Source organism: Vipera ursinii (assembly GCF_947247035.1).
Source record: "Vipera ursinii genome assembly, chromosome: 2".
NCBI classification, from domain to species: domain Eukaryota; kingdom Metazoa; phylum Chordata; class Lepidosauria; order Squamata; family Viperidae; genus Vipera; species Vipera ursinii.
In genome coordinates this window covers 262492313-262507169 of record NC_139513.1, presented here as the reverse complement: position 1 = coordinate 262507169, position 14857 = coordinate 262492313, and the positions used below count along the sequence as shown (strand labels likewise).

The window sequence follows — 14857 nt, the reverse complement described above, 5'->3', positions numbered from 1 at the left end:
ATCTTTCTTCATACGATATATTACCCTGATACAGCTACTCTGTACCTTCCCAATTTCTCTCTTTTAAAAAGTGTAGTGCGTAGAACCAGACATAATACTTGAGGTGGGATATCATGAAAGCACAATGGAATAGAACTATTACTTCTCAATTATATTCAATTATACTTCTGTTGATAAAATCAAAAAAATCACTCTTTGAGCATGATTTTTGAGCCAGAAATGTAGTTGTTAACTACATTTGAGCCAGCTTATGTTAACTTAGCTTGCTAATTAGGTTATGGACAAATTTGGCAAATGCTTTGTTGAAGTCAAGATATATTATGTCAGGCAGCATTCCTGCTCTCTATTAACAAACACATCCCTAGCTCAATGCAGCTGTTCATCATTCCAGAAATAAGACTGTTAGACAGAAGCCTATCTTCTTGGAACTGAGTTATTTGTACTGTGTGTGTACACGTGCTTGTGCACGCCTCTGAATCAGTGTTGAATCCTGGCAACTGCCTGGATAAGTTCCTGAGTTTTCTTGGCAAAAGTTTAGAAATAGTTTGCCATTTCTTCCCTTCTGGGGCTGAGAGAGAAATGACTCGCCCAAGGTCGCACAACTGGTTTTGTGCTTAAGGCAAGACTAAAACTCTTAGTCTCCTTTTTTTAAGCTCATGCCTTAACCCAGGGGTCTTCAAACCTGGCCCTTTTATGATTTGTGGACTTCAACTCCCAGAATTCCTAAGCCAGTCTGCCTGGCTGAGGAATTCTGGGAGTTGAACTCCACAAGTCATAAAAGGGCCAAGTTTGAAGACCCCTGCCTTAACCACTGTACCAAACTGGCTCTCCATGTGTACTTAGCTTCCTTGTAATAAAACTACTGCATTTCAAATTTTTGTCACATGTTTCTGATGCCTAAGTTCAAACTTTTATTTAATTCAGAAGAGTAGTTGCTTTCATTTAACCTTTGACAGAGATAACTATGAAGGAATTTCCATCTCCGAGAAGCCATTCTCTAGGGACTGTTGCTAAAAGGTTTAAATTTTGGATGTCACTTTTGGTTTGTTCCTTTGTTCTAGAGAATAAAATAATTTTAATATCTTTGTTTTGCAGGTGTTAGAAAAATGCCGCTGAATGAGAATTAGAAATCTCCCTTCTACTGTAACAAATATATACCTAGGAAATGACAAGTTTTCAAATAGCATGGTTTTTTTGTACTAGAGTTTTTTAAAATAAAATAAACTCAACCTTTATAAGTGGATATTTTCTTCCTTGAAAAAAATCCCAAAATACTTTATTAATTTATTGCTATATATAATGTTCCTATCCAAACCCTAATTGCATCTTGCTTAAAACAATTACTTTCTATTTTTTAAAAAGGATATTTTATTTAACCTATCAGATTTTTCACGCTATTCTTTTTTTTTTAACTAAAGCAGCAAACAATTAGGTATGCAAATATTATTTTCAAGATTGCTGCTACTTAATTGTCATTCATCTGGTTTTGGGACGTAAATATGTTATTTTAATACTTTCCTCACAAAACAGTTGCCAGAGGGGTTTTTGTTTGTCTGTTTGTTTCATTTTTCTTTTCTTTTTTTGTTTCTTTGTTTTTGGTTTTGGTTTTTTTTGTTTCTTTCATATATCTTAGGATAGCATTGATAGTTAATATCTGTCATGGAAAGTTTCGCAAAATTTCAAGTGCCGCGCTTTAAGCAGTTTTTATGTTTTGCTATATAAACCATTTGTGTTCTTAGCCTTTAAAAGCTCAGACAGCCTTTAAAAACTCGAGAGTGCTCTTTATTTCTCTACTAAATAACTCCTTCACTTCTTTTAAGACTAATGTTTTGACTGAGTTGAGGAAATGGAAACTTCATTTTATTGAACATCATACCTTAGAGATGAGACAAGAAAGAGAAAAGCACGCAGCCGATGTGAGACAATTGACTAATCAAATGGAGAACTTGAAGGAATTGCTACATACTTACGAGATTTCCATAGGGAGAAAGGATGAGGTAACAAGTTCTAATTTACAGGAGGAATTTTTACTTGGTCCGCATTTTCCTTATTAGTTACTGTTAAGAATTGCCTTTGCAGCAAATAATTGTTTGGAGAGCAATATTTCCCTGGTATATGTGCTTCATTTTAATGACCAAGTTCAAATGAATTAATTGCATAGTTAATGTTCTTTACACATTTTCTAATTTCTTTTTGTTCAGGTAATTGCAAATCTAACACATGCAATTGAGAAACAAAAGGACAGGATAGAGTTAATGAAAAAATTCACAAAATGGCGACTTCAGCATTTTTTGGGCAAACAAAAGGCCAGAGAAGAGGTATATATGAATTTGCTCGTGTTAATCAGGATTTGTTTTTTAAAAATCCAAAACTATATTTTAAAAAGTGATCAAAATAACAGTTCTATGTGGAAACTTTCATCCTCTTTTCTATAAATAATCTGTCTCAATAAACTGCATTTGCATTCGGTCTAAAAATGATAGTTTGCACTTTAGGGTCAAGTTATGGCTGTTTAGGATTATCTTACAATCATCCCATGAAATCATGAACATTAAAAAATGTTAAAACATTATTCATCCCATAAGATCTGAATTTTAACATGACCAATGTGGATTCAAGCTTTTGTTTGATTTCATCCTGAAAGTTATGGTTTGTTTATAATTGTATTATAGTTTATACAATATAAAAATGCTTTACAGATACTGCAATATACGGTATACTCAATACTTTTTATCCTCTTCATCAATTCTGGTATGGTACAACTATAGCACAGGTTAGAGTCCTGTTTTGGGAAGAATTAAAGTGTAGTGAAACTCAGACCTGCCTTGGTGACATTCCTTTCCAGGTATATGCAAACAAACTGGCTGGTCGGCTATATAAATTAGGCTTATTGAAGAAAGCCTGGGCGACTTGGCGATCCCGCTTTAATACAAAACGGAAAGAAAACCTGGAAAAGGCTGTTCAGACAAGTGTGGAATCTATGCGTGCTGCACTCACCAATGACTATGAAGCCAAACTTCAAGAAGTGAGGAGTTTAGAATATTTGAGAATGTTTAGTGATACGATAGCACTCTAGGGTATTACTTAAATTAGACAAAAACTGGTTTTCACACTACTTCACTTTAGGAGAAAGGACCCATAGGATTTACTTCCAGGAAAATTTAAATAGGATTGTAGGCAAACGTGACATTCTTAACAACATTTATTTATTTATTTTATTTTATTTTAATCCCATTTATATCCCGCCCTTCTCCGAAGACTCAGGGCGGCTTACAATCTAAGAAGCACAAATCAATGTGCTTAGCAATAGCCTTCATCCTATGTATATGCCTGCTTATTAGGGCTTTCGCCCCCCCCCCTCCAGCGGCATTATTACAAAGTCAGCTTATTGCCCCCAACAATCTGGGTCCTCATCCAGTACTTCGCTCACCAAATGTCTTTACCATTGTAGTCACACCATTTCTGTAATATACATAGTGTCTTGTCTTTTTTTAAAGCATTGTATATTGTACCCTTCCCCTACAGCAGTCAAGAAACAAAAATCTATTGTAACTCAGTGCTAATTCCATTTCTTTTATTTAAAGGAGCCAATTAACTACAGTTTTCCCTCACCTCAATTTTTTTATCAAACATGCTAAGTGATTATCATTAATTAAATGTTTTTATTTCTTGGCTTAGGTAAATAGTGAATTAGAGGAGGCCAGGTCTGAAATTATTGAACTGCAGAACCAAAGACAAGATTATGAAGATGGCATGAAGAAGGCTTTCATGCGGGGTGTCTGTGCACTGAATCTAGAGGCAATGAGCATGTTTCAGGGCAAAGATTTCAAACTTGATCAGGGTTAGTATTATGAGGGGAATGAAAAATTATTAGCATGCTGGCCCTACATCAATGAGTAATCTCAGCTGATTTCCCTAATGTGGTGCTCTTCAGATGTGTAAGGACTACAGTACCCAGAATTCCTCAGCCATTTGAAAAAACTGAACTGATATAAATTTTTCAGAAGGTTTTCTGATCATAAATATATAATATTTTTATGGAGGATTAACAGTGTTGCCTTGGGTTTAAGAGGCCAATGAAGGAAATATGGATATATAAGATATACTCTTTAAGTTCCACTTTGGTGTTAGAAATAAATGGATTTTAAAAATTTTGTGGGATGTATCTGTAGAGAATTCTAATTTCCACAAATAATAGTGAGAGACCAAATCAATACTTTCCCCTCTTCTTTTTAACCATTTTATCACCTTTTCCTTCCTTGAAAGAAAAAAGTGTTTTCTCCTCAGTTTCTGAGGAACTAAATTCTTTTCAACTATATAGATTTTCTTTCATAGATTTGTGACATAGTTTATTATGCTGTCAGCATAATTCTAAATACATTTTTATTTTCTCCTTCAAGAACTGAACACTTGGCGCAGTGTGGCTTAGGGGATGCTTTTAGATTTTTTTTCTTTCCTATTTTGACATGTGAAACCAGCCCCCACCTGGCCCAGCAGCCAGGCCCAGCATGGTACAAAAAAGTGTTTTGGTAAGGGAACATGGCAAGGTTGCCCCTTATCTCCACTGCTGTTCATATTGACACTAGAAGTCCTAACGAGAATAATCAGAAATGAACCACAGATAAAAGTATTAGATATTAAAAAGGAAACTTTTAAACTTCAAGCATTTGCGGATGATCTGGTCTTTATCATGGAAGACCCATATCACACGGGATTAAAATTACTGGAAGAATTAATTAAATATGGTGAAGTTGCTGGATTGAGAATAAATAGACATAAGACTAAGATGATTGTTAAAAATATGACTAACAAACAAAAAGAAAAATTGGCTGGAATTATGGACATAGAAATAGTAAAAAAAATACAATACTTAGGAATCAATATTACGGCTAGATGCATTTCACTTAAAGAAGATAACTATGATAAAACAGTGAAACAAATAAAAGGAGATTTGGAAAGATGGGGAAACCTGAACCTTTCATTATTGGGGAGAATTGCAGTTATCAAGATGAATGTCCTGCCCAAAATCTTGTTCTTGTTCCAAAATATCCCAATACAACTTGACTCAATATTTTTCCGAAATCTGAACAAACTGTCATTAAATTTTATTTGGCAAGGGAAAAAACCAAGAATTAAAATGAAATACTTGCAGGATACAAAGGAAAACGGGGGATTTGGATTGCCAGTCTGGGAGTTATATTACCATGCCGTGGCGTTAAATTGGATTAGAGAATGGATAATTCTGAAAAATATAAGATTACTGACTTTAGAAGGTCATGATTTACAATTTGGTTGGCACACCTTTTTATGGACTGAGAAACAAGGATTATTTTCACATTTTCAAAAACATCGGATTAGGCAAGCATTATTTAACATTTGGAACAAAATTAGAATTCACAACTATACTAAAGTACCAGTCTGGCTATCCACCCTCGAAGCGATTGTTTATCCAAATCTATTCAACTTGGGCAACATAATTTCATATAAGGACATCATGAATGATGAGGGGGAATTGAAGTCTAGAAATGAATTAGATTTACAAGGAATAAAACTAGATTGGTGGGCCTATTTACAGATTCAATCAAGATTTGGGAAAGATAAAAAAGAATGGGGGATAAACACCCAGGAAACGACCTTGGATAAAATATTATTGGGCCCAGATAATAAACAGATAAAGAAATTATATAATTTGCTCCTGAGATATAAGTTGTTCGAGGAACAAGTGAAGGACCCTATGCTGACTTGGGCTAAAAATTTGGGTCATGGCATTGATCTTGATACATGGCAAACGCTCTGGGACAGAAATAAAAGAATAACACTGGCTTCATCTTACAAAGAAAACCTATTCAAAATGTTCTACCGATGGCATCTTCCCCCAGCACGTTTAGCCAAAATGTATAAGACAGTATCTCCCAAATGTTGGAAATGCTCCGAAGAATTAGGTACATATTTTCATATGTGGTGGTCCTGTAGCAAGTCACAAAGATTTTGGCAAATGATTTGGACCTGGCTAAAAGAAATACTAAGACAAGTTGAGTTTAGTCCAGAATTTTTTCTATTGGGCATAACAAAAGAGAAATACTCCAAAGAAGAGTTGTATCTGATGATTCATATTATTACAGCAGCAAGAATGTCATTTGCCCAGAATTGGAAAAGGAGTGAAATTCCAGTAGAAAACGAGGTAATAAGGAAAATTTGGGAATGCGCAGAAATGGATAAATTAACTTTGGAAATTAAAAATAAAGATCAATCAGGTTACTACAAAATTTGGAATAAGTTTTATTTTTGGCGGGAACAAAAGGAAGGTCTCTATTAGAATTTATAGATTGGTTGATTGCTCTAAGTATTGTATTATTATATATAATTGATATGTATCTTAAGTGTATTTTATGTGTATATATACATATATGAATATTGTAGACAAGAAGGTATGTCAGTCCGTTTGTACCGTGTCCAATGTTTTAAATAATAAACTTAATTTTAAAAAAAGTGTTTTGGTACACTGAGGCTCGGGCTGCTTTTAGCTTTTATTATATTTTTTGCAGTGCGAAGTCAGCTTCAACCTGGCCCTTCAGTTAGATCAAGCATATTTCGTCAGCAGCAAGAGCAAGTAAACAGTGAAGGTTAGCTGGGCTGATGGAATGAAGGGCTAGAGGAGTGTTAAAGTGTAGGATGGCAAAAAAGCGCTTTGGTACACTGAGGCTCGGGAGCTACTTTTAATTTTTCTTTTATTTGTTTACAGTGAGAAGTCAGCTTCAGCCTGGCCCATCAACCAGATCGAGCATGTTTCGTCAACAGCAGGAGCAAGTAGATGGTGAAGGTCAGCTGGGCTGATGGAACGCAGGGCTGCAGGGGTCTTGGAGTATAGGGTGGCAAAAAAGTATTTTGGTACACTGAGGCTCAGGCTGCTTTTAGCTTTTATTTTATTTTTTTGCAGCGAGAAATCAGCTTCATTCTGGTCCATCAACCAGATCGAGCATGTTTCGTCAGCAACAGGAACAAGTAGACAGTGAAGGTCAGCTGGGCTGATGGAATGCTAGGTTTCAGGGGTCTTGGGATGTAAGGTGGCAAAAAAGTACGTTGGTACAACTGAGGCTCAGTGGCTGCTTTTAGCTTTTTTATTTTTATTTTTTGCAGCGAGAAGTCAGCTTCATCCTGGCCCATCAACCAGATCGAGCATGTTTCGTCAGCAGCAGGAGCAAGTAGACGGTGACGGTCAGCTGGGCTGATGGAACGCATAGGGTGGCAAAAAAGTATTTTGATGCACTGAAGCTTCTAGGATAGTTTTATATTTTTTTGCAGTGCGAAATCAGCTTCATCCTGGCCCATCAGTTAAATCAAGCATATTTCAGCAGCAGCAGCAGCAGCAGGAACAAGTAGTCAGTGAAGGTCAGCTGGGCTGATGGAATGACGGGCTGCAGGGATCTTAAAGTGTAGGCTGGCAAAAAAAAGTGGTTTGGTGCACTGAAGCTGGGGCTGCTTTTAGCTTTTCTTTTTTGCAGTGCGAAGTCAGCTTCAGCCTGGCCCAACAACCAGATCGAGCATGTTTCGTCAGCAGCAGGAGCAAGAAGATGGTGAAGGTCAGCTGGGCTGGTGGAACTCAGGGCCACAGGGCTCTTAGAGTGGAGGGGTGGCAAGGGTAACTGGGACTGAGCTAAGGCAGCTGCAGCATCCTGGGGTGTGGCAAGCAGCCCCAGAGCCACATAGTTTGTGAGCTGCCAGGCAGAATGTAGGTTGACCAAAGAGGCAGAGATGGGGGTGGCAACAGGCAGATGGGGGATTTGGAGGCAATCACTTCCTTTACTGAGGCTTGTGGCTGGGTGGGGTCAAGCTCAGAATGGCTTATACTGGAGCCCATATTGTGAATCAATGCTTTTCTTTTTTATTTCTCCTCATAAGGGAAGGGTCATTTTTTAATCTGAAATAATTTACCACAGGGTGGCACTCCAATACTTTGTAACATTCAATGGCAAGAATTCCATGGGTGTATATAGGTAGTCTTCAACTTAAGATCACAACAGGGACTGCGTTTTTGTCACTAAGAAATATCCTTTGAGTAGTGCCTTCCTTTTATTTTAATCTTGAATTTATCTCATCTAGAAAGATGTTGTATTTAACCTTAAATCTGATCCACTTCTCCATGAAACAAAATCATAGTATTTCTAACTGACCACTCATTATGGCCTTTAGGCCAAATCAGTTCCCTCTTACCCCAACAGCTGCCTCTTTAAAATGGTATATTTGTATGTGTGAAGAACAAATTCTGTGTCAAAATGACAAAATCAAAAACAGTGATAAAAAGGAGGGGGGAAATACAACATACATACAGACATAGGCTATTTTGTTTTCCCTAATATCCAGGGTAAATTAAAATGTCTTTATAATTATTGCCAAAAATCTTCAACATAGATGGTAGGAAAATGAGTTTTGCAATTTAAATATACATTTAAAACTATTTGGACTAGATTAGCTTCCAACATATTGGATCAGGAAGCAAAACCTATATATATTCTGCCTGTCTGCTTGTACGTTGTTTGTAAAAATTACAGGCCACCCAATCTTACCACAGAGTAACGCTTGTTATATCTCTTATTCCTCTATATTGAATTTAGGTTATGGTCTTTCTTGGCAAAAACCTAGTAAGGTTAACTATTAAACCTTAGAATTTACCCGAATAAACTATCATATACAGAGGTAATAGTTAATTTTAAGACAGATACCATACCATATTGAATAAATATTGTAGGGCTATTTTTAAATTAAGATGGCAACAAATAGGGCTGATAATTTCTGTACATTTCTACATTGGGAAGTACAAATTATATAGCCTACAAATTTTATACCAATGTGTACTTTTCAATTTTGCTTGCAAAGTTATATAGATACATATTTATATAATAAAATGAGATATATACTATCTACATATTAGCAATATTTATCTCTTCATTATTTTGTTAAGTTCTGAATGTTTGTTAATTTGTTTATAGTAGTTGATCCATCAGAAAAAAGAGCAGAATCTGGTGCTGGCACTGGTGGACCTACAGCAAAATTTTCTTCATTTCAGTATGATCAGCCTATGCCATCTACCTCCTCGCTGCCACAACCACCACCTCATTTTGCTCCAACAACAGCTGGATCTGCTCCTGCAGAAGATCTTGTAAGCATTCATTTAACACAACCTTGATTAGTAGCAGATTTCAGTTCCATTGAACTAATCTTAGGGCAGTTTAATAAATGTGGATAAATTATTAAATCAGGATTACAGAGATATTGGTCCTGAAAATCAAGGCAATATGTTGATATTAATATTTTGAATTAGGAAATAGGTATGTATTTAATCTAAAGCAGACTATTACAATTTTTTTCTGCTGTTTTGCAGTTTTCTTCTCACCAAGGCCATGCAGTAACATCTCAAACCAGATTAGACTCTGCTGCTGCCTTAACAAACTGTGGTGCTGCTACAGGATCAGGCACAATGTGCATTTCAAAACTGGTAAAAACCCACTAACATTTTAATTTTTTTAAACTACTTTTGCTCTCCACATGTTTAGTGGGAAGTTTTTCTATAGAACTCATTGGAACTGGAACTTTTAATATATATATCTGTATCTGGAAGTTACAAGTTTAGTTCAAATGTCGTACTTCCTTTTTATGCCCTTTTTCAATCAAAGTTGAGGATAGATTCAAGTGTATGAAAATACTAAGGAATGTGATCGTCGGCATAACAATTGGGACAGAAATTTCCATCGCTAAGCCATATAGTCAGTCTTTTAGCTATGGCAATCTCTGTAGTCCTGGTTGCTGCTGTTAGCTGAATGTCATGGTCATCAGGCAAGGCAATTTCAGGTTGCCTTTCCACAACCAAACTCAGTGGGGAAGCCAGCAGAAAGTTGCAAAAACTACTGTAAGCAGGCAGGTACATAGCTGCTGCCAGATGGAGAAGGTAAAGAAGAGATGTGGGAATAATGTGCCAGAGTGTGGTATGGGTTGGGAAGGGTGCATGGGATAGTGGCATAAATTGAGGCTACACAAAGGTGTGGCATGGGTTGGGGAGAGTGCAGCACAGGTCAGGGAGTAGGTGCAGGATGTGTGTAAATGGCCAGTGCAGCATGAATGAAGAGAAGGGTGTACAGGTGGGGGAGACTTACCCCAGTGACGTGGGATATTCACTGCCAGCTCGTTCATTGATTTTCTGAGAAGCTGGCAGAGAAAGTTGAAAATAATGATTACATGATTGCAATGCACTGCAACTGGGAAGTTGCCAAGCTTCAGATTGCGGTCATATGATCATATTGGGGCGGGGGGGGGGGTGCTGGGATTGCTAGAACTAACCACCATTTGTTCAGTGCCAGCTTAACTTCAAACAGTTACTGAATGGTCCTAGGTCAAGGACTACCTATATGTCCACTTTCCTAAGTCAGTCAGTTCTTCCAATAGAAGTAAGACAAAAAATGCCTGTTGTTGAATCACTGGTATTGACTCAACAACAGTTTCCTTATATTATCAGGTAATCAGTGATTATGAAATGATTTAATGCTGTCCTTTTTTGAAATATTTGGAGTGTCTTGAAAATGAAATTCTAGACAAGAAATGAGATCAATGAACTGCTGCAAAGAATGATAAGAAAAAGGACCCTGAAGGTGTGAATGCCTCTGAAATATTTATATTTCAAATATTTATCTTTGGTGAAGAGAGCCCTAGAAGCTTTCATAAGGCTATTGTCCCCAGGGTTTCCTTTCTAGCTCAGAAAAATTTCAAAAATTCTGCAGCTCTAGTAATTAGGGTTTTGTTTACATAGAAGTAAAGTTTGGAATGGAATCTTCTAGTTGTCTTTTCTGAAGAAATGCTCATGTCATGATACAAATCCATAACCTAAAATAGGACTGTATTTCCAATTATCAAGACTATAGAAAGAATGTGTTCCATTGTTATGAGAATATGATGTTAGGATTTGATGATCCAGGAACCAAAAAATTATATATTCAGTTTTTCCTAGCCAAAGATAGGGAAACATAATAATAAGAAATCTAGCTTATAATTTAAAGCTGCTTTAAAAAGTGCTATATGGTTCTTATATAATTAGGATTTTTGTTTGGCTTGCCACAGCCCATGACTAGAGTGGTAACATCAGCTCAACAAAAGGCTGGAAGGACAGTCACTGCAAAAATCACTGGTCGTTCAGATTTTGCAGCAAAGAATCGTATTTGCAGTAACTTAGATGTCTTGGGTGTTTCACCCCCCATGAATTCTGTTGTGGTGGAGAAACATCATCCTGTCACTCAGGTAAATAATGAGTTCTGTGAGTAATGTCTGCACTTTATGTTTCCTTTTGATTGGTGACTGGTTTGCTTTAGGGTTCTCATCAGAATTATTGTAGAAGTTCAGATTAAAAATGCTTACTGAATTAGTTCGTTCACACTTTTGGGTTCCTGTATTTTGTCTAGCATGTGATAGCATTCCATATGTGCCATTAGGCAGGTACTGGCCAATCAACCAAACATTGTGGTAGTAAATAAGGAGAAGAAGATGGTGGTAGCAATAGATATAGCAGTGCCAAGTGACAGCAGAAGAATGAAGGAGGAGGAGTACCGGGGTCTGAAGGAGGAATTAGAGAGGATGTAGAAAGAAAAGACCAAAGTGATCCCAGTAGTGGTAGGAGCATTTGGGACTGGGACTCCTAACCTAGGCAAATGGCTCCAACAGACCCCAGAATTGACATCAGAGCTTTCTGCCCAAAAGAGTGCAATGCAAGAAACAGTTATTTCACAGAACCATCAAATTCCAGGCCTTTGGTAGAGGGTCCAAGATTGAGGAAGACACTAACATCCACAGGGTGAGAAGGGAATTAAGTATATATGAAAAACAAAAAAGTTAGAAACTAAAAAATACTGTACACGTAGCTGCAAACCTCACCTTAAATTATACCACACCCGCCTCCTACTACCAAGTAGAAAAGGTTGGTCTTCAACATTTATCTGAAGCCCAAGGGTGGGGTTTATGAATTTGGAAATAGTATCATCTGTATTTGGTTTTGGTATAAATTTTGTATATCTCTATATTCAAAAGTGTGTGTGTGTGTGTGTGTGTGTGTGTGTGTGTGTGTGTGTGTAGTAAATTTAAATTTAAAGAATTCTAAAAATAACCCAAAATAGCTTGAAACATGCTTAATGATTGCTGGGGAGTCTTGAATTTTGAATGTCAGTTGGAAGCAAGAAACAGAAGACAGGATGGTTATCTTAGTTCTCCAGAGCATTCTAGAGACGGTTCTGTTAACTGGAATATGGAAACAGGAACTTATACAAGGTGACAAATTAGTTTTGATGTTTTTCAAATGAGATTTAATAAAATGCTGGTCTGGAATGTTTCCAGTTATTAAGCCAGACTATGGAGGAACGAGAGAAATATCATTGGGGATAGTTGTTTGGCTTCCAGAGTAAACATGCACTTCCATTTTCCTTGATTTTCAGTTTGATTTCCATGATGTGTATTAAGAAAGAATAGTGTCTCTCAAACTCACGATGAGAACATAAGTGACTGGTGGTATCACTCTTATTTCCAAATGAAAGCAGGGGATATTTGCTTCATTGCTTAACTAGGTGCTAGAGATAACTGCTTCTTCCTGTAGCTTCAGCTACAATAACCCACATCTAAAATGGCCCAGAAAGAGACAGAAAATTGTACTGTTAAGGCAAATTGGGCTGCTGGGTAATTTCCATACAGAGGACTTTTGATTTTTTGTGGTGGTGGTTGCTTTTTGTTTCAAGAATATCTTGAGAAAAGCTGTTAATATGGATTCTAAGACTATCTAGGCTATAGTTTATTGTTTTAAATGGGAGTGCTGGAACCTGTTCAGCGATATGGTTTGACTAGACAGGTTTAACTGGTTTGTTAAAAAAGCTTGGAGCAGCTTAGTAAAATCTGAGGATATTGCCTGAGTTATTGAACAACTTCTGGCAAGCCCTGGCCATGTTTGTCCCGTGTTCATTTTTAAAAATATATTATTAAAATTGTTTTACCTTGTGAGATTGGATAGACAATAAATAACTTTTTGCTTCTATCTTTCAGCAAACTATATCTCAAGCTGTTGCTGCTAAATATCCTCGAATCCTGTACCACTCTTCTAATGCTATCAGCGTGAGACATCTAGGACACAATGGGAAAATTCTTGCCCAGACTCACAGCAACACTCATTCAATAAAAGTAGTGGAGTAGGTTAGCCAGTTGAAATGCCTGTACTTTATTTTAAGCACGTGGAGAAAAATTTCTAGGTTATTGTTTAATCTGTGATCCCTGGTGTTTGCCAATTAATGGAATAATAACCCAAGATGCATCATGTTTTTCCTCTCAATAATATTGTACATGTAGATATTTTGAAGCGTAAAAAATGTGCCACCCAAGATGGCATAATGTAGTTCTGTGTAACTGCAAATAAGGTATACTTGAAATTTTTACTTTCTTAAACTGATTTTATTATATATGCTTATTTAATGTTTTTAATAAAATGAAGTATTGAACTTGTATATTCTAAAAAAGTATTCCTGCTTTATATGTGAACAAGGGCATAGATCATTTTTCCACATTCTGAATTGCTGTCTAAATTGTCCATATATAATCAGACTTGACATTCAGAAATTTTTTGATTCTGCCATATTTTATCTTCAGCCATTCGTAGAACAGGAGCATTACAGAGAAATTTCATTTTGTGGAACATAAAACTGGTTTATTAGTCTTACTCCATTATGGAGAGGTATATAGGTCTAAGTGCTATTGCTATTTACTATGGTGGAAATTCAGATGTTTCCATAAGTAATATTTACTGACATCCTCGATCCCAGCTGTACTCCCACCAAGTGTTCTATAGCAGCGCCCCCCAACCTTTTGGGCACCAGGGATTGATTGGGTGAAGGGCAGTTTTTCTGCAGACCGGGGTGGGTGGGGGGGGGACATGATTTCATGCACTGGATGAATCTCGCACATGCACAGATGGGGTTTTGCGTGCTTGTGCAGACCAGTTCCTGGTGGGCCATAGACTAGTGCTGATTTGTGGACTGGGGGTTGGGGACTCCTTTTCTATAGGGTCCTCCAGTGTAGATTTTAAGAATGTACAAAAATACCCTCCCCAGGGTGGGGGAAAAAGAAATGTGACATTAGATAATACCCTAAATGTGGATGAATAAATAAACCAACATTTTTTTTACAAAATAGCAGTGGTGTGAATCTTCTCCATGCTGGTAATGATTCTTCCTGGTTCTCCATTGCAATTTGCAGTTGGAGCAATAAAGACTTGCAGTTCTATGTTCATGGAATATCATCTTGCACCCCCAGGGGGTACGAGCAACCCCGGTTGGGAACCCCTGCCCTATATCATTTCAGAGAAATGGCTGTCCGATCTCTTCTTAAAAACTTCCAATGTTGCAGCATTCACAGCTTTTGGAGACAGATTGTTCCACTGATTAATTGTTCTAATTCAGGACATCTTAGTTCTAGGTTGCTTCTCTCTTTGGTTAGTTTTCATCCGTTGCTTCTTGTCCTGCCCTCAGGTTCTTTGGAGAATAGGTTGACTCCCTCTTCTTTGTGGCAGCCCCTGAGATATTGGAACCCTGCTGTCATGTCCCCCCTCATCCTTCTCTTCATTAACCTAGACCAGGGGTCAGCAACCTGAAACAGTGAAAGAGCCACTCGGAACCGGTTCCCTCACAAAAGGAAAAACTGGGAGCCGCAAAAAATGTGTGCGCATGTGCGTACATGCGCAGAACAGGGTTTGACTGAAGAGTGGAGCCAAGGCGAGATATGCACCTACCCTGCATATTTGAATTGATTGGTTGAACTTTTTTAGTCCCACCTTTTTTTTTTTTGG

General features: G+C 37.2%; 1 protein-coding gene across 1 annotated transcript in view; it reads left to right on the top strand.

Moving 5' to 3' along the window:
- Positions 1 to 13520, top strand: part of POC5 (POC5 centriolar protein) — a 28918-nt gene extending 15398 nt beyond the window's left edge. Inside the window, exons 7-20 of the mRNA XM_083354739.1 lie at positions 1821 to 1997; positions 2202 to 2318; positions 2846 to 3025; positions 3679 to 3841; positions 6546 to 6623; positions 6743 to 6820; positions 6938 to 7015; positions 7138 to 7215; positions 7303 to 7389; positions 7503 to 7580; positions 8988 to 9157; positions 9380 to 9493; positions 11107 to 11283; positions 13066 to 13520. Of these exons, the coding sequence (XP_083210865.1) occupies positions 1821 to 1997; positions 2202 to 2318; positions 2846 to 3025; positions 3679 to 3841; positions 6546 to 6623; positions 6743 to 6820; positions 6938 to 7015; positions 7138 to 7215; positions 7303 to 7389; positions 7503 to 7580; positions 8988 to 9157; positions 9380 to 9493; positions 11107 to 11283; positions 13066 to 13212 (1722 nt within the window). The 3' untranslated portion in view covers positions 13213 to 13520. The remainder of the gene's footprint in view (positions 1 to 1820; positions 1998 to 2201; positions 2319 to 2845; positions 3026 to 3678; positions 3842 to 6545; positions 6624 to 6742; positions 6821 to 6937; positions 7016 to 7137; positions 7216 to 7302; positions 7390 to 7502; positions 7581 to 8987; positions 9158 to 9379; positions 9494 to 11106; positions 11284 to 13065) is intronic.
- Positions 13521 to 14857: the final 1337 nt, after the last annotated feature.